Source organism: Echinops telfairi, unplaced genomic scaffold, assembly GCF_000313985.2.
Source record: "Echinops telfairi isolate 266 unplaced genomic scaffold, ASM31398v2 ScPeMD7_7404;HRSCAF=8442, whole genome shotgun sequence".
Taxonomy (NCBI): Eukaryota; Metazoa; Chordata; class Mammalia; order Afrosoricida; family Tenrecidae; genus Echinops; species Echinops telfairi.
Window position 1 is genome coordinate 1,537,052 of NW_022111304.1, and position 18,800 is coordinate 1,555,851.

The 18,800-nt window shown below is 42.5% G+C and overlaps 1 protein-coding gene across 1 annotated transcript in view; it reads right to left on the minus strand.

Annotated features, from left to right (window-relative positions):
• The window catches only part of NCKAP1L (NCK associated protein 1 like), a 69,134-nt gene that overhangs the window by 24,855 nt on the left and 25,479 nt on the right, over positions 1–18,800 (minus strand). Inside the window, exons 19-26 of the mRNA XM_004716919.2 lie at positions 12,753–12,898; positions 12,304–12,435; positions 9,001–9,219; positions 7,453–7,583; positions 5,072–5,169; positions 4,863–4,956; positions 4,633–4,715; positions 683–763 (exon numbers count right to left, since the gene is read on the minus strand). Coding sequence (XP_004716976.1) covers positions 683–763; positions 4,633–4,715; positions 4,863–4,956; positions 5,072–5,169; positions 7,453–7,583; positions 9,001–9,219; positions 12,304–12,435; positions 12,753–12,898 — 984 coding nt within the window. The remainder of the gene's footprint in view (positions 1–682; positions 764–4,632; positions 4,716–4,862; positions 4,957–5,071; positions 5,170–7,452; positions 7,584–9,000; positions 9,220–12,303; positions 12,436–12,752; positions 12,899–18,800) is intronic.

The following is an 18,800-nucleotide window of genomic DNA, read 5'->3' on the forward strand; positions in this document are numbered from 1 at the left end:
GGGCTCAAGGTTGATAATACAGACCTAGAGGAACCAGAAAGGTTTAAACACTGGGAGGAAGAAAAGACTAGGAAAATAGGAAACTGTGAGGGCAGGCAGGGTGGGAGGTAATGGGAGGAACATGTTCTTTTATGGGAAAAAAAAAATCAAGCTCCTGACTAAAGAGAGGATTAGTTTGCACATAGTTTGGCATCTAAATTTGTACATCGCTCATTTCAAGTGAAAACCTACAGACTATCTTAGATCTTACTCTTCTCCCTCCAGTAATATTTCCAAGCCTCCCAGCCTCCTCAGAGTTCCCCGGCTCCCATATCTCCTCACATCCCCTCTCTCTCTGACTAGTGCTCCTCTCTCTACAAAGTCTCCCCACAATATTTTCCCATTCAAATCCTAGCTCTTCTCCTCTAAACCTTCTCTCTCCCCTTTTCAAAACTCACTGCCATTGAGTCAATTTCAATTCATTGCAACCCTATAAAACAATATAGAACTGCCTGTAGGTTTCTGAGATTCTAACTTCATCTTTCTTCCGAAGTGACTGGGGGTTTCAAACTGCTAACCATAAGGTGAACAGCGCAACACATAACCCACTACACTGCCAGGGCTTCCTCTCTCCCTTATACTACCTACATTCACTTTCAACAACAAGCGTCTAATTCGATTGTACTTTGCAATTCCCCCGTACCTTGATGTCTGTGTCTGCAGTGACAAACTCCTTCAGGCACTCGATGGGACCCATTAGGAATGGGCAGTGGGAGGAGAAAACCTAAGGGGGAAAGGAGATAAATGAGCCCACAGGACATTGGCCAGTGCCTTCAGAGCTCCAGAATCAACCACAATGGCTGTCATGGAGTCGATGCTGACTCACAGTGAGTCTACAGGACAGAGTAGAACTGCCCCTGTGGGTTTCCAAGACTGGAACTCTTTATACAAGTAGGAAGCCCCACCTTTCTCCCCAAGGAGCAGCTGGTGGTTTTGCACTGCTGCCCTTACAATTAGCAGCTTGGGGCATAACCATTATGGCACCAGGGCTTGCCTTCAGGGCTAGAAGCAAACAAAAAAGGGCCTCAACTTACACCAGAACCTAATTCACTTTCCATTTTGTCCCTTTCCTTAGGCATCTAGGTTGGTGTTACATATACTTTTTACTGTGAATTAGATGAAGGCTTACAGAGCAGATCATCAGTTTTCCATTCAATGATTGACAACCACGCATTTATGCACACAACTCATGCATTGCAATCCCCTCGTTGTACCATCACACATCCTACTTCCTCTTTGTGTTTCCTATTTCCATACCTCCTTTCCTGACCCATTGAATGTGATCCTTGGGTAAATGCTGCTTTTCATTTTAAATGGTTGATTATTCTCGTATGGGCTAAGTTCACTCCCAGACCTGAAGGATGACTAAAGGATAGTACTGTGGGTCCCCCAATCTCTCTCCGACCAATAATTATGATGACTTTTATGATCTTGAATTGTGTTCCACATTTTTCTCCCATTCGACCCAGGATCTTCTAATGTATCCCTTTCAAAGCAGTTAGTAGTGGTAGCCGGACTCTTTCTAGTTCTTCTGGCCTCAGAGTTGTGGAGACTAACATTTGTGTGATCCATTGTCCATTTGACTAATTGTTTCCACCAGTCTTTCCATTTGCATCACTCTTTTTCCTCTGAACTTGGAGACCAATAGTGACACGTTAGATGGCTATCAGCTTTTAAGACCCCAGCAGCTACTCAACAAAGTAGGTGGTAGAACATTGTCTTGGTGAACTAAGTTATACATTCCCTGAATGATCCCTAAGAGGATGGTCCTGACTCCTCAGACTCAGTAACTCATTCCCCCAAGGTGTTTGATTAGGGCTAAAAAGGATTCTCAACTTGACCCCGTGAGCTTCACCACATTCATGGATATATTTGCAGTAAAAGTAAATACACATATACAAATATCCTCGGTCAAATCCACATATACTCGTGGACATACTCCACTCTCCATCCCACACTGTGCGTCTCTCCACTTGGATAGATGAGTAGATGCTTTCTACTCATAGATCACTGCTACTGCAGGATTGTGTATATAACAGTATTTGCTTCTGGTGGCTTTGACTCTAGCCAACTTCCCAGTGACTTCCCAGCTCCGTTCTTTTTCCTAGCCTCCTTCTTACTGAAAATTACCTTCTCTTTCACCTAGGCTGACATTTGCGTACCCTCTAACCTATAACTTACCCTCCCTCGCCCTTCCACCTCTCGTAACCATCAATGAATGTTTCTTTTAGAGTGAAGATCTTTTCTTGACTTTTTATAAATAGTGGTCTCATATTTGTCCTTTTGTGATTGACTGATTACATCAGCATGATGTCCTCCAGGTTCCTCCAGGTTATGAGTCATTTCCCAGATTCATCACTAAATTCTAACACTGCATAGTATCCCATTGTGTGTATATACCAAAGCTTATTCATTCTTCCACTGCTAGGCATTTAGGCTGTTTCCACCTTTTTTGCTCTTGTCAACAATACTGCGATGAACATGCATGTGCGTGTATTTATGCATGACATGGCTCTTATTTCTCTAGAACAGCGGTTCTCAACTTATGGGTCGTGACCCCTTGGGGGGTCGAATGACTCTTTCACAGGGGTGGCCCAATTCATACCAGTAGCAAAATTACAGTTATGAAGTAGCAATGAAAATAATTTTATGGTTGGGGGGGTCACCACAACATAAAGAACTGTATTAAAGGGTCGTGACATTAGGAAGGTTGAGAACCACTGCTCTAGGATATGTACCACATAGATGAATTACTGGGTCATAGAGTATTTCTGATCCCGACATTTTGAAGGCACTCCATACCACTTTCCACAGTGGTTGCACCATTTTACAGTCCCATTAGAGTGTCTCCAAATCATTTCCAGTATCTGTTGTTTTCTGATTTTTTGAACTTTGCTATTAATGTTGGAGTGAGGTAATGTCTCACTGTTTTAATTCACATCTCCCCAATAGCTAATTATTGTGAGCATTTCGTTTTTGTTGTTGGTTTTTTTTTTGAGCATTTCTTAAATATGTTTGTTGATTTCCTGAATGTCATCTTTGGTGACGTGTCTATACACATCCTCTGCCCATTTTTTTAAATGGGATATTTTGCCTTTTTTGTTGTTGAAGTTTTGTGTAAATTTAACATTAGTCCCTTGTCCAATATGCCATTGCCAAAAGTTTTTCCTAGTCTGTGGGTTCTCCTTTGACTCTTTTGGTAAAATCTTTTGATGCATGTAAGTGTCTAAGTTTTAGGAAGTCCCAGTCATCTAGCTTCTCTTCTGCTGTTTGTTTCATTATGTTTGCTAGTATATTGATGCCATGTCCCTAATCTTGTCCCTGTTTTCACTGATCATCTTTATACTTCTAGGCTTTACTTTAGGTCTTTGATCAATCTTGAGTGTTTTTGTATATGGTATGGTAGATGGGTCCTGTTTAATTCTTCTGCAAATGGATATCCATCCATTTTTGCCAACACTATTTGTTAAGAGGCTATTCTCGTCCCCATTTAATGTGCTTTACCCCTTTGTCCAAGATCAGCTATCTGCCAGCAGATACATTTACTACTGGGTCCTCAATTCTGTTCCATTGGTCTATGTTTCTATCATTATCCCAGTCTAGGCTGTCTTGATTTCTGTGTACCGGGTTATGAGATCGGGAAAGTGGAAGTCCTCCTACTTTGTTCTTTAGTAGTGGCTTTACTTATCCAGGGACTCCTTCTTTTTCACATAAAGTTGGTTATTAGTTTTTCTCTCTCTTTAAAGAATAATGTTAGAATCTGGATCAGAATATCTGTAGATCACATTGGGTAGTATTTTCACAATATTAAGTCTTCCTCTCCATGCACGTGATATATTCTTTAATTTATGTAGGTCTCTTTGGGTTTCTTATAGTAGTGTTTTGAAGTTTTCTTTGTACAGGTTTTTGTTTCTCTGGTTATCTTTATTCCTAAGTATCTCATCTTTTGAGGAGCTATTATAAACAAGGTTGTTTTCCATTTTCAGAGATCTCTTTGTTAGTTAAAAGAATCTGATTTTCATATGTTGATCTTGAACCCTGCCAACTTTGCTGAAGCTTTCAATTAATTCCAACAATTTTCTTGCCAAGTCCCTAGGATTTTCTATGTACAGGATCATATTATCTGCAAGTAGTTTTATTTCTTCTTTGCCAATTTGAAACCTTTAATTTCCCTTTTTGCAGGCTAATCTGGCTAAGACGTCCAGCACAACATTGAATAGGAGTGGTAATAAAGGTCATCTTGGATTCTCATTCATAAGTGTTCAATTTCTCTCCACTGAGAGTAATGTTGACCATTAGTTTTATACATATGCCCTTTATTATGTTAAGGAATTCCTTTTCTTTTTCTATTTTGTCACATGTTTTATCAGGACTGGGTGTTGGATTTTATCAAATGCCTTTTCTGCATAAATTGATATGATCATGTGATTATTTTTCTTTGTTTCATTTATGTGATGGATGGCACCGATGGTTTTCCTAATGTTGAACCATCCTATGCATCTACTTTTCCTCAACTCATCTATCCCCGGAGATCTTTCCATAACTACTCCCTGATATGCCTGTGATTCTGGGAGCCTCTGACCCACAATTCACCTCCCGGAGTCCCTCCTGGGCCAGGCTCCTAAAACTGAGGATCACTCCAATAATGGTCATGCGCTTCAGAACGTTTTCAGCCCCTGAGGAGAAAGATAAATATTAGACAAAAGAATTGTGCAAGAAAATTAAGATGTCTTTGCTTCCTCCAGACCCACCCTAGTCCCCTGTCCCTGAAAATCCATTTCGTTCCCAATGCTTGACCCACCGTTTCTTCCCACTATGCTTACCCGTTAGCTGGGGCAGCAAAGAAGCCATCAAGTCTGGCTTGCTGAAGTTGGATCTGATCTGAACAAGTACATCCATGTTTTCCATCACCAGTTTCTGCAGCCCATACAACACAGAGACATTAACCAAGAAATGAAGACTCCAGTGTTACATCTTCCCTGCCCCAGGACCCTGAGTCTGGATCTTTCCCCAGGCCTTGTTTCTACAGTACCTTCAGCTCCACAATCTGAGAGGTCACGTGCCACATCAGGTTTTCACTCAGGAACTTCATTCCATAGGGTCCCAAGAGTTCAGCCAACGCCCGCATCTCTGGAATAGAGGTACAGAGGTCCCAGGTGGGACTTATAGGGCAGCAGAGCAAGTGTGCAACAACTCTATGGTAATTTGAAGACGTACAATGTTTTCTAGCTAGGAAAGGAAGTAGGAGGTTGAGGAGCAAAAGTAAAATCCCACATTCAGGTGACAGGTCTAAATATGCACGTGGAATGGTTTACCCTTTTCCCACGGGTACTCACATCAAGATTTACAACAAATGATTAACTACTTCACTTTACGTTCTTAAAAAGTCCATACACACGCAAGCCCACATGACGGGGTTTTACTTTTGCACTAGTTGTACTAGTTTCATTAGCTGTAAGAACTTCTCAGAGTAAGATGCATTATGAGGAACTTTGAAAGCTATCATCCATATGAATAGAGATTATAATGACGACCACTATTTACAGCCCTCTGAGGTATGTGGCACAGGCCCTTCCTGGGACACTGTCATCTGGCTTTTAGGAGCAATGAGAGTTAAATTAGTGCTTGTCCAAGATCATTTTACCAAGTCAAGACCTAATGCTAGAAACCTGTGTCCTATCCGATACCACAACCATTCCTTTATCTAGAATCTGGTTTTCTGTGTGCTCCTCCCTCTGCGTCCCTTATTTCATGGTTCACTGTACACATTTTCCTCTCCTTGGGCTCCTCTTCTTTCCTCGAAATCCTCATACCAAAATCTGAGAAAGTTCCCCTTTTCCCTCTCTAAATCCTTCTCTCTCGTCTGCTCCAATGGCTTGTCCCTCTCCAGTCTGCTTGCAGCCCTTTGTGAATTAAATTGAACTTGCCTGGAGAACCCTCACAATCGAAACACTAGTGACAAATGCAGATAGGAAGGGGCTCTAGCTGTGATCTCTGGATATAGGCCAAACCCACAGAGAAAGCCATAAAAGAACAGGAGTAGCAGCAACAAGAAATTTTTAGAAGAAAGCCAACTTTAATTGAATTATTAAGAGTTCAGACAGAAAAGCACGTCAACACTTTATATTCAAGTCTCTGACGGCAGGACCAGTTGGTGCCTACCTCCACCAGTGACAGAGGGAAGTAAAATTGAGCACAGAAATTGACACAGAGCCTTGCCCAGGTCAGATACTTACTAGACATTTGTAGACTTATCTATTTATAATTAGAAGAACCGAGATTAGAACTCTAAAAGGATTTCCTAACTGGCAAATTTAGATAATGCTAAAATGGCTGACACAGAGAAAGAGAGGTTGGAGTGCCTTCTCCGAGCTAAAGCTAGGCTTATCTACCCGTTTGAATCTGCCAAACCTCCTTACTCCACTCTTCTCTACTCTAGGCAGTAACCCTAGGGCCTATTTCTCTTTCCGTCTATCTATTTTTACAGTAGCATTGCCCCATCACCATGGCAACCCTGAGAAATTGGGGTGGGGCGTAGAAAAGGGGAAATCAGCATTACTTCCTGCGGCTTGGCAGTTATCAGCAGGACCTGAAACGGATGGTGGAGGCTGCCTACAATTTGTGGGCTGTGTTGACGAGAAGGGGACATCTGAACCCTGCAGCAGGAAAGAGTAGGGTCCGCTCACTGACGGAGTCATGGTGAGGGTAAGAATGATGCAGAGTTGGAAAACAGAACTTTTAAATTCTGACTTTCCAAATGTCCTTGAGGAAAGGCAAGAGCAGAGAGGACAGGCTCATTGAGACATCTCCTACCTGAGCCACCCACAAAGCAGAATTCATGAACTATATGAAGGTGAGGAGAAGCCGGAAACAACTCTCTAAGGAAACAGATGCCGTGGCCTCAGGCCACTGTTCACTAAATCCAAGTAGGAGGATTATATGTCCTACTCTTATTCTTTATAAAAATGAAGGATAGACATTTACCACCCCTGCAGGAAAAAAAATCTCTTCAGTGACTTTTCCAAAGCCAAACTCACTGCCATCGAGGTGATTCCAACTCACAGGGGCCCTATATGGCAGGGCAGAACTGCCCCTGCGAGTTTCTGAGAGTAACTCTTATGGGAGCAGTTGGTGGCTTACGATCTGCTGACCTGGTAGTGAGCAGTGCAACATATAACCACCAGCCACTAGGGCTCCGCCTCATTCCCCTCCTGTTCTCTCCCCCAGGTCACACCTCACTTCCAGCTTGGAAGCCCTGTCTACCTTCCCTAGGGTGCAGTCCAGCAGAGATGCTAAGGAGAGTGTAGAATGGGCCTCTGGGAGGGTGGAAGAGTTTAGGTGGGACCTGTGGCTGAGATTTTATATTAGGAGAGAGCAGCAACTCTTTGTCAAGGAAACAAGACTCAGGCTTACCAGAGATGTCAGAGAACTCCTCTGCACTGAAGTTCTGCTCCCCTTCTCTGGGGAGGCTGGTGAAGGCCTGCATGGCTGGAGACAGGATGATGGCTCCACTGCTCGCCTGCCTAAGCAGACTTTCCAGGTACCTACAGAGTTGACCAGGAAAACAGAAGGCTTGTGTTCAGTTCCTTCTACAGTGTTTTCCACCACCCCTGCTGGGCTCAGAAGGAGAAATTCTGCCAAAAGCTAGGGTGGGAAGAAGAGGTTCAAAGAAGACATTAACACCCCAAGCTGCTGGCTCAAAAACAATTGGCAGTAATGTCATTCCACTTTTAGTCTTTACAGTCTCTGATCTGCAAGGTATTTTGCTATGCAGTCAAAATGCACTGCATCTCTCTCTCCAGCCCCTGTTGTTTTCCAATGAATGCACCCCACTTTACCCTTCGCCTTACTCTGCCCAATAAGACAGGCTCAACCTGACAAGATATAATTCCCACTAACCATGCTCCTCTGACATATACTTAGCCTTGTCTCTTCTCCAGTGCTGGATGGAGGACCCAGAAATCCTGGAAAAGCCAGTCCTATGTCAGGATTTCTGGCAAAGAAAAAACCCATGAACAAAAGTCAGCCGGCCTCCAAACATTCCTTCCTGACCTCTAAGCAAGTTGAAAGGGGAAGAACTCCAGCCTTGTGAGCAGAAGAGGCCATGACCAGCCTCCTACCACTTACCCAGGCTCTAGCTGTTGGCCTGTGTCTTATGAAGGTCACAATCTAGTTGCAGGTAGGCCAAACCTAGTTAGTTACCAAATATCTCCCGGACCCCCTGCCTTTTTCATTGGAATTGTCAAAACTTCTAAACTGAAAAATTCTACACGAAAAACGATTCATCTAGAACTGAGCAGTTGCTACCCTCTTCATCACCTCAAAATCCCTCCCAAATTCACAACCCCTGTTGGCATATGTATTGCAAACCTAGTCTGTTCTCCCTACTCACCAGGCTCTGCATAGCAAGCTCGCGCCTGAGTTGATATTGGATTAAGAGCGCCACCCAGTGGCTTCAGGAGGTAGGAATCTGGCTCCTTTCCACTCTAAAATCTCAAAAAAGAAATGGTTCTGATTCCCATCTCCTTCAGATTTGGGGATGAAGTCCCTTCCTTATTAAGAACAATCTGCGAGGCTCAGCATAGTCGTGTCTGGGGTTGAGGAGACAGTGTTGCAGAGAGATGGTGGGTCACAGAATGACTTTCAGAGCGGAACTCTGGGGTGAAGAATGAAATAAGAATTTCAGAAAGAGGAAGAGAAATTATTTGAAATGCAAACAGGAAAAGGTTAAGAACTGGCGATTAAAGGAAAGTAGTCAAGTTGTTAGAGGTAGCTTGATGGATATTACAAGGTTAGAAGGAATAAATGTGCAAAGATGATCTGCGTTTATGTCAGATGATTGCTATAATTGATGACCAAAAACAAGCTTCCATTTGGGGATCGATGACCCTGGGAGGTATATGTGTAAAGGACAGGATGCCAGCAAAAGGGTAAGGCTGTGAGAGGCTAAGAGACACTGACCAATTTGTGTAGAGAGTGGTGATCGTTTGCTCCCCAGATGAGTCCAGTGGCTGTGTCTGCTGCAGGAGGGCATTGCGGATGACTCTGGAAGAATCTGCACCCAAGAACTGGGCCATAGTCTGTACGAACCCAATATAGGCTTTGACTCCTGCCAATAACTCCGAAGGCCTTACAATCTCCTGGGTGGTGGCATTATAGCCAGCCAGCCACACAATGGCTCTGGGTGATTTAAAAAAAAAAAACATAATTGTGATGATAAACATAATAACATTTAGCAAATGGATACTGTGTTCCCAGCGCCATGCTGAGATTTGACTACTCGTGTTATCTCGTTTAAACCTCCTAATCCCCCAGGAAAGAGGTGTTAAACCACATGCTGAAGATCACACAGCCGACAAGTGGCAGCACTGGGACTTAGTCCAGTAATATGGGGTTCCTAACCCTATGCTCATCTGTCTCCTCTGGAGACATTCCACCAGGTAATAAAAGTCTGGGCTTCCAAATTCCATCTGACTCTAAAACGTGAGGGACCATACCACCTACATTCTCCCAGTTGGACCCCCAATCCTTCCCAACATACCTTCCACAGATACCTGACATATCAGTGGTTAAACACTCAATTGCTAACTGAACAGTCACCATTTTAAACTCACAAGCTGCTCCCCTGGAGAAAAGACCTGAAGGTCTGTTCCCATAAAGATCACAGTCTAGAAAACCCTAAAGGACAAGCACACAAAATCAGCTCTGACCTAGAGCATTTGTCCTCGTTAAAATGTTACTAGTTGGGGAAGAGGAGCAACACACTTGAAGCCTTTCTCTCAGACTCATCCTCAATAAGGAGCCCTGGCAGCTCAGTGAGTAAAGTGCTGGGATGCTAACCACAAGGTCAGTGGTTCAAATCCCAGCTGTCCTGCAGAAGAACGGTGAGACTGTCTGCTCCTGTAAAGACTGATAGTCTCAGAAACCCTGGAGGGCACTAGGAGTGAGGATCTCATCACCTTCATAGCGGTAGGTTTTATGCCTCAGTCTGAGTAAGTTTGAGGAGTCTTTGGGTAGTGGCAAATGGTCAACACCTCTGGAAGTTCAAGTCTACCCAGAGGTAACTTGGAAATAAGCTCTGGCAATCTACTTCTAAAAATTAGCCATTGAAAACTCTGGAGGGAAAAAAGAAAGTAAAAAAACCCAATGGAACCCAGTTCTGTTCTTACCCGCCTGGGCGCACCATGAGTTGGAATCAACTGGACTTTTTATTAGTTTGTCCTATTTTTTCTCTAGAAGTAGGCATTCTGTTGTCTTAGAAAGTTATGGCAGGAGGAGAATTAAACTAGAGGGCCCACTCCTCAAATGAAATGAAAAAGAGGGGGAGTACCATTTGGGTCCCACTTGGTTGGAGGAAATAATACAGAAGGGGGACAGGCTAGGGGCAAGTCTAATCTAGTTAAGAGTGGAATTTTCACCAAGGTCAAACCTCTAGGCCAACCTTATGCCCATGAAGAAAGTTGATTCACAGATATTCAGGGAAAAGTAAAATAGCATACTCATGCTGCTAAAGGGCCTGAACTACCACTAACTTCTGAAATTTTGCATATGAACAATTATTAGACTGTCTTCTTGACATGTATGCACCTGAAACACTTCCTTCCACATCTCTATTTCACACATAGTGAAAACAAACTAAGTTTCCCATCACCCAAGTAAAATCCTCATTAGAAAACAAATCTAGATCTCTTACGATTGAAACAGACTCCTAATCAGACCCCCATTTTCACCTTTGACCCCCTAAGTGTGGTAGAGTGATGGTGAAATAGTGAGTCAGAACCTATTATTCCTCCGCTTAAAACCGCCAACATTCTCCAACTCACACAGAAGAAAAGTCAAAGTCCTGCTAATGTTCTATAAGCACCTACATAACCTGCAAGTTCCCCAGCTTCTAATACCTCCTGCCCACCCAGTATCCCCCAGGCTAATTCTGCTCCAGGGCCCTTTATATACCAGGTCCACTCCCACCTCGGAACCTTTGCACCTGCTGTTCCTTCTGCCTCAAACATTCTTTCCTCTGATCATTACTTGGCTGGCTTCCTCATTTCCTTCCTGCTCTCAGAGAGACCTTCCCTGATCACCCTACCTACAATAATAACACCAACCACCATCACCCCTACATTCACGGACTTCCTATCTCCCTTTCCAGCTCTACTTTTCTACTTCACACTTATCACTATAAGATACTACATATTGTTCTTTCTTATTCATTTTATCTCCACCACTGGAATGTAAGCTTCATGGGACCAGGGGCTTTGTCTGTTTGATCTACTGCTATAGCAACAGTTTCTACAACAGTGATGGAACACAATAAGTATTTTATGAATGAATACATGAATGAAGATAAAACAAAACCTAGAAGACCAAGGGGTCATCATGTAGGGGCCCCCGTGGCCCTAATTCCTTAGGATAGTGCTCAGTATCAATATAGTGGGTGTCGCTCCTCCTGTAAGGATCCCTGGTGGTGCAATGTTAACCACAAGATCAGGGGTTCAAACCCTCCAGCTGCTCCGTAGGAGGCTATCTATACCTATAAAGATGTACAGCCTCAAGAACTATGAGTTGGAATCAACTCTACGGGAGTGATTTGGAGTTTGGGGGATTTCTCCTACTTCCGTGGGCAACAGAGTGAAAGGAAAAGCAAGGCAAACAGAATCCAGTTTACTGAGGCCTATTATATGCCAGAGAGCAAGCCTGGGGTGCTGTTGGTTGGTAACCATCAGGTCACTGTTTAAACCCACCAGCCACCCCTACTCCCATAAAGATTTACAGCCTTTGATTCCCTATATAGGGCTGCTATGAATGAAACTCAATGGCAGTGGCTTTGATTTGGTTTTTATTATATGTCAGATACTTGGCATTTATTATTATATTTAATTCTCACTACCAGTTCTCACTGACAGGTAACTCTCAATTGGAACCAACTCTTCAATTGCCTGTAACATAAATATCATTCTTATTTTATCGGACAAGAAACAGAGGCTCAACCAAGTCAGCAAACCTGCTCGGCCTCTTAGCTAGTGGCTGGAATGTCAACACAGGTCTTTTGACCGTAACAGCCCTGCTCTTTCTTCTTAATCAGTGCTGATCAATTCTGACTTTTTATCACAACCATTTGTAGATGTCTGGGATTGTTTTGGGGGGGGGGTTGTTTTTTTGTTGTTGTTGTTGAAACTGAATCAGACTCTCCAGGGTGTGACCACCATGACTGAAAGAATGTATCTTTGAGAACTACAACACCATGCAGAGAAAACAAGAAAATACCTGTTGAGTCTGGCCTCCAGGTGGCTGCTGAGATACTCAGAAGGGAAGATAGTATGTTCAAACACGGAAAAACTGGGAACATGATTCATGGCCAGTGCCAGTTCTGTCAAGTTGAGGTGGAGCTTGTCCATGCTGGGTAAAATTGGGAAAGTAAAATGAGCTTTGATTCCAGGTCTAGTACTGCCAACTAGTTTCTGGGGGTGATCTGTCAGCCCCATTACCCTCAGGTCCCTTTCGTCTTCTAGGGATACTAGAAGTATCTAGTATCTACTGATGCTAACTTGAAAAAAGCAAAGTAGGAAATTCACATTTCAGTGTTTTTCCAGATCTTTGCCATATCCACCCCCCACCACCATGTCTACATTCTTTTGCTGTATCATCTTCCCTCTTGCCGTTTTTCCCTTTTCCGATTCAGTGCCCAGTTGGGCCCCTGGAGCCCACGTCCTCACGTGGTGACAATGCTGCGGTTCTTCCGGTGACTCTCAGCTCCGGGCTTTTCCCGCTCAGGCTCTCCCTTTCTGGGAACCTGCCTCTGCTTCATAGTCTTCTTGTTCTTGGCCTTGCTGATGGTAGTGGCACAATGCTTAGGTAGAAGCTTTAGAAATGAACAGAGGTGAATGGAAAAACAGGATTCCTTTCTGAAGAGGGAAACATTTGGCACAAAATGTTGCATCTAGTTACTTTATATAAGCCACCCTTAATGGGAGAGAAAGAAGTCCTTGGTGCTGCAGTGGGTTAAGCATCAGACTGCCCATGGAAACACCAGTGATTAAAACTTACCAGAAGCTCCCTGAAAGAAAGATGAGGCCATCTGTAAAGACGCACAGCTTTGAACCCTATAGAACGTGCCCTGATCACCTCCATGGGCCCTGGGTTTGCCTTGGCTGGTCACATACACATACTCATACACACACACTCACACACACACACAAAAAAACACCAAAGTAAGTAACAAATGTTTTGCTACTGGGGTTTCCATTTCAAACATGCCAAATAACATGCGTTCAACATGTCTCTGTGATCAGTGGATGGCTACAGACACGTTCTTTCCCTCATATATTTAGTCTCATTAGGGTGCCTTCAATAAAAGATCCAATCAAAACACTCATGGCTCTGCTGGAGCTCTGAGAGGGCAGCTCAGAAGGTTAAAATCACTGGTTAGGGGAACTCCAAAGGGGTTATTTTTATATTTTTTTCTTAAAGGGCACAGACTAGCATAAGAGTTCATTATGAAGCTGTGAGAAAATACAAACTACATTGGTGAAAAAAATGCCAAGAAAGTTGGAGGAATTGTTTTTCAACACAATGCACCTGCTCATTGGTAACAAGCCTGTCCTGTAAGTCTTTTATTGGCTGAAAACCCAGAAATAAAAATATCAGCATACAGAAAATTGATTTTTGATAAGGGCCAAACAAATATCAAATGGGAAGCAGATGCCCTCTTCATTAAGTGGTGGAAGAAAAAATGGACATGTACCTGCAGAAAAATGAAGCAAGACTCTTAGCTCACTCCATGCACAAGAATAAACTCAAGGTGGATCACAGACCTTGAGGTAAAATCCCAAACTATTAGGGCCATTAATGAGGGAATTGGGATAAACCTGAGAACCTTGGCACAGGGAATACACAGGCTATCAGAAATAGGGAAGGATATAAATACAGAGGAGTCACAAAATGACAAGTGGGATATAATGAAGATAAATCACCTGTGTACATCGAAAGAATTCACCAAGAGAGTAATAGGAGCCCACAGACTGGGAAAACATCTTTGGCAATGACACATCAGACAAAGGTCTTATTAATAAATTCTACAATATTTTGCAAGCTTACAATAAGAAAAAAACTAACTGCCCACTAAAGAAGTGGGCAAAGAACCTGAAGAGAAGTTTCACAGGGGCAGAAATCTGAATGGCCAATAAGCATATGAAAAAATGTTCCCAATCATTAGCCATAAAAGAAATGCAAATTAAAACAACTATGAGATACCACCTAACACCCTCAAAGATAGCCAATTCAAAAAATCAGAAAGCAACAAGTGTTGGAAGGTTGTGGGGAGATAGGAACTCTCGTTCACTGCTGATGGACCTGCAGGTATGTACAGCCATTAAGGAAATCAATATCTAAAACCGATGAAGAATTCTAATCAATTCCTCCCTCAATGCAAGAACACGTTGTTCTAATAACCGGATAATCTGTGATGCTCACCTTTTCAACACGATCACTGAAGACATAATGGGTGCATAATCAAATGTGGCGAAGAAAGCTGGTGCCCAGCTATTAAAAGATATAGAGTCTGGGATCTTAAAGGTATGAAGTTAAACAAGCAGCCATCTACCAGGGAAGCAACAACACCCAAATGGAAGAAGCACATCAGCCTGTGTGATCATGAGGTCTCCATGGGATCAGGTATTAGACATTAGAAGACCCAAAACAAACCATCACATCAATGCAAACGAGGTGGGTCGGAGTGGAAACCCAAAGCCCATCTGTATACAATTGGATATCTTCTCACAGAAGAGTCACAAGGAAGGGACAAGCCAGCCAGGGTGCAGTATAGCACTGACAAAACACACGACACTCCTCTAGTTCTTTAATGCTTTCTATCCCCCACTATCATGACCCCAGTTCTACCTTGCAAATCCAGCTAGACCAGAGCACGTACACTGGTACAGATAAGAGCTCTTGACACACGGAATCCAGGACAGATAAACCCCTCAGGAACAGTAATGGGAGTAGTGACACCATGAGGGTAGGGAGAAGGTGGAAGAAGAAGGAAGAAAGGAGGAACTGATCGCAATGACCAACATATAACACTGCCCCACCCCCAAAGGGGACGAACAACAGAAACGTGGGCAATGGGAGACACCAGATGGTGTAAGACATGAAAATAATAATAAATTTTAACTTATCAAAGGTTCATGAGGGTGGGAGGGTGGGGAAGAGAGGCAAAAAAGAGAAGCTGATACCAAGGGCTCAAGTAGAAAGTGTTTTGAAAAGGATGATGGCAACATATACAGTACACAAATGTGCTTGACACATGAATGTATGGATTGTTATAAGAGCTGTAACAGCCCTCAATAAAATGATTTAAATTTTTTCCTATGATTTTGTAGCAATATTTTCTATAGCAATATATACATATACCTACTCTACATCTACTATTTATGCACATATGCCTATTATGTATACATATCACACACACACACACACGAGGGAGTACCAAAAAAGTGGAATCTTTTTTCAAAGCTATGTATTAAAATTTTTAAAAAACCTTACTACCTTCAAAGTACACTCCATTACACTTAATACATTTGTCAAATCTGCAATTCCATTCATGGAAACACTTTTCAAACTCATCTGTTGGATGGTTGATAGCACCTCCCTCATTGTTTCTTCACCTCTTTATGTTGTCAAATCCCTGTCCTTTCATGTCTCTGCATTCACAGAAAGAAAAAGAAGTTGCATGGAGTGAAGTCAGGCGAGTCAGGTGCATGGGCAAGAGAGGCATGTGCTTTTTTGCCAAAAACTGGCGCACTGAGATGGCTGCATGAGTAAAACCAGTGGTGAGATCAGTCCCCTGTCTGCCACAAATCAGGCCTTTTTTGTCGCACATTTCTATGCAATCTTTTCAGAACCTCTAAAGAGAAAGTTTGATTAACAGTCTGACCTGGTGGAAGGAACTCCAAATGCACTATCCCCTCACATCAAAAAAATAAATAAATGAGCATCATCTTGATCTTTGATTTCACTTGATGAGCTTTTTGGGGTAGAGGTGATGATGGCATCTTCTACTGGCTTGATGCTTGCTTTAAGGATCATAAGAATAGCACCATGTCTCCTCACCAGTAATGACCTGCGGGGGTGGGGGGGCTGGAATTTGGGTTGCTTTGGAGTTATTCTTTCAAAGCACAGCATGTTTCCACTCAACATTCTTTGTCTTGGTCAGTCAGAACCCAAGGCACAAATTACAGCAACCCATCTCATTCCCAAATCTTCCATTAAAATTCACTGAATCGAGCTCCAAGATAGTCTAGATAACTTCCCCATATCTTCAATGGTGCTTCATCAGTCTTCACGCACCAGTGCTTGGATTTTGTTGACATTTTTGTCCATTTGGGAAGTTGACGATATCCAGTACGAGGTTTGTCATCGATCAACATTTCACCCTTTTTAAAATGAGAAAACCATTCCTATAGTGGAGTTTTTCCCGTAATGCTGTCCTTGTAAGCTGTGTTCAACATCACAACAGTTTCTGTAGCATTTTCCCTGAGCAAGAAACAAAATTTCACAGCTGTGTGCTGTTCTCTTAAATAGGCCATCACACACACAAAAAAAGTTACAGCAAAACTGCTTTTATGAAAAAATTCACTGTGACCAAAGAGAACCTTCCCAAGCGTTGCCACTGGGTGCACTAATTCAAAGCGAGTTGTTCACCTAGCAGAGAAAAATGTGTACTATGAAGCTCCAACCACGGAAGTTTTTTCCAGTACAGGTACTTCCTGGTATATGAGAGAGAAACACCACAACCCCTGGTGGTGCTGTGGGTTAAGAATTGGGCTGCTAACCACAGGATAAGTAATTCAAACCCCCTGGTGTTCTGTAGGTAATGATAAAGCTATATGCTCCCATAAAAATTTAGTCTTACAGATAAATGGAATAAGTAGTTTCTATGACATAATTCAATGGAATAAATTGTTTCTATTACTAAGAATGAACTAGATGGCAGTGGGGTTTACACACAGAGAAGCTTCAAAATATTCATAGAAAATTTTAATTAAGAGATCATGGAATTTTTCCATGAACTTTTTGAAGCTCCCTCATGTGAGTAGGTAGGTAGACACAGAGAGAGAGACAGACAGACCGACAGATATGCACACACATATATCCACAATAAATTTTTTTCTAAGTATCTATGATGAGTTTTGAAAACAATTCCAAAAATTCTAACTCTGGTACTAATGGCAGCATCACTGTTATAATTGTTTACTCAAAATGGTAACGTGGGATAGATTAGTACTTAGTGGGTTGCTAAGGTTCTGGTCTGTGTGAAAACAATTAGTCACATCATGCTTAGTCATCCCTGATAAAGCAAACCTCCTTAACTATGTCCCTTGTATTCAGTAGCTATTCAAACAGTGATGAATATGTCCATGGTACTTGTTTACATGTCTTCCATGAATTAACTATTTAAATATCTTTCAGACATGTTTTTGTACTCTCCCATTAGACTAGAACATTTCCCAAAGCCAGGGATTGTATGCCTTACTTCTGAGACCTGACTCTCCCCATCCCCTAAATACACACCCACACACATACACAGGGACAGTGCCTACTAAGGGCTAAATAATAAAACAACTGACATTTACCGATTGTTGTATGCCAACATTTTATGTACTCTTAATTTAATCCTAATGATGCCTTTATGAACAAAGTATTTTTATCCCATTTTGTATATGAGAAAACAGAACATTAAGTAATAATGTAATGATGCACACACACACAACCTGGTTCCCCATCCACTGAAGTTGTTACTAATTCTGACTCAAACCCAGGAGGGGTAGGTAGTCTTAGCAACCTAAAAGCCTCCAGGGCAACAGCAAAACAAGTCCCTCATTTTTGAATTTTCTGAAATTTAGGTTGAAATAATCATAACCAGGTGCTATGAGTCAATCAAGGGGGCGGTGCAGGGAACAAAAATGCAAGAAAGCAGCTCTGAGGATAAACACAGGCCAGGTGCTTGAAAACACTCAGATGGTTGCAAATCAGGATACAGATGGTTAGGAATATGGGAAGCGATCGGTGAAATGCCCTGTGCTTGATCTATGGCCACTGCCCTAAGTCTGCACAGGGGAAAGAGAAAAGAGGAAATTTAAGAAATTAGCCATCTCTTGGAACTCTTCAAATTAGAGTACTAATCTTCTGGAGTGCATCTGTTTACATAAGAGTATTTTTAGACACTTCTATCTAGTCCTAAGAGAATAAGAAAGGACTAAATTAAGAAAAACTGATGTCATAAACTCAAGAACACAAAACCCTATTCCCGTTTGAGAGGCAAAATTGGAGAACTTGGCGTTTAAGAAAGAGACAGAAAGATAGACAGTGGGACGAGACACGGCGTCCCTCACTGACCCGTAGCCCTACAGGAGACAACACTGGAGACACAGTGTGGGAATTCCGCCGGATCTGATCCCACCACACCGAGGCAAAACACTAAGGGGGTGCAACAGAACAGCAAGGGGAACAGAGCAACGAGGTCCCTAAGGAATACCAAAAATAGACTCGGGGGCCAGGGCTTCGCGCCCCAACAAAATTGACTGGAAATTACTCCTAAAGGCCAACAAACAGTTCTTGAACTAACTATAAGCTTTTCTTTCTTGTTGTTGTGTTTTGTTTTGTTTTTTGGCATTGGCTTATTGTTGTTGTTTTGTTTTATTTTGTTGCTTGGTTTTGCTCTGTCTTGTTTTTGTGCATGTTATTATCTCCCCAGGTCTGTCTAA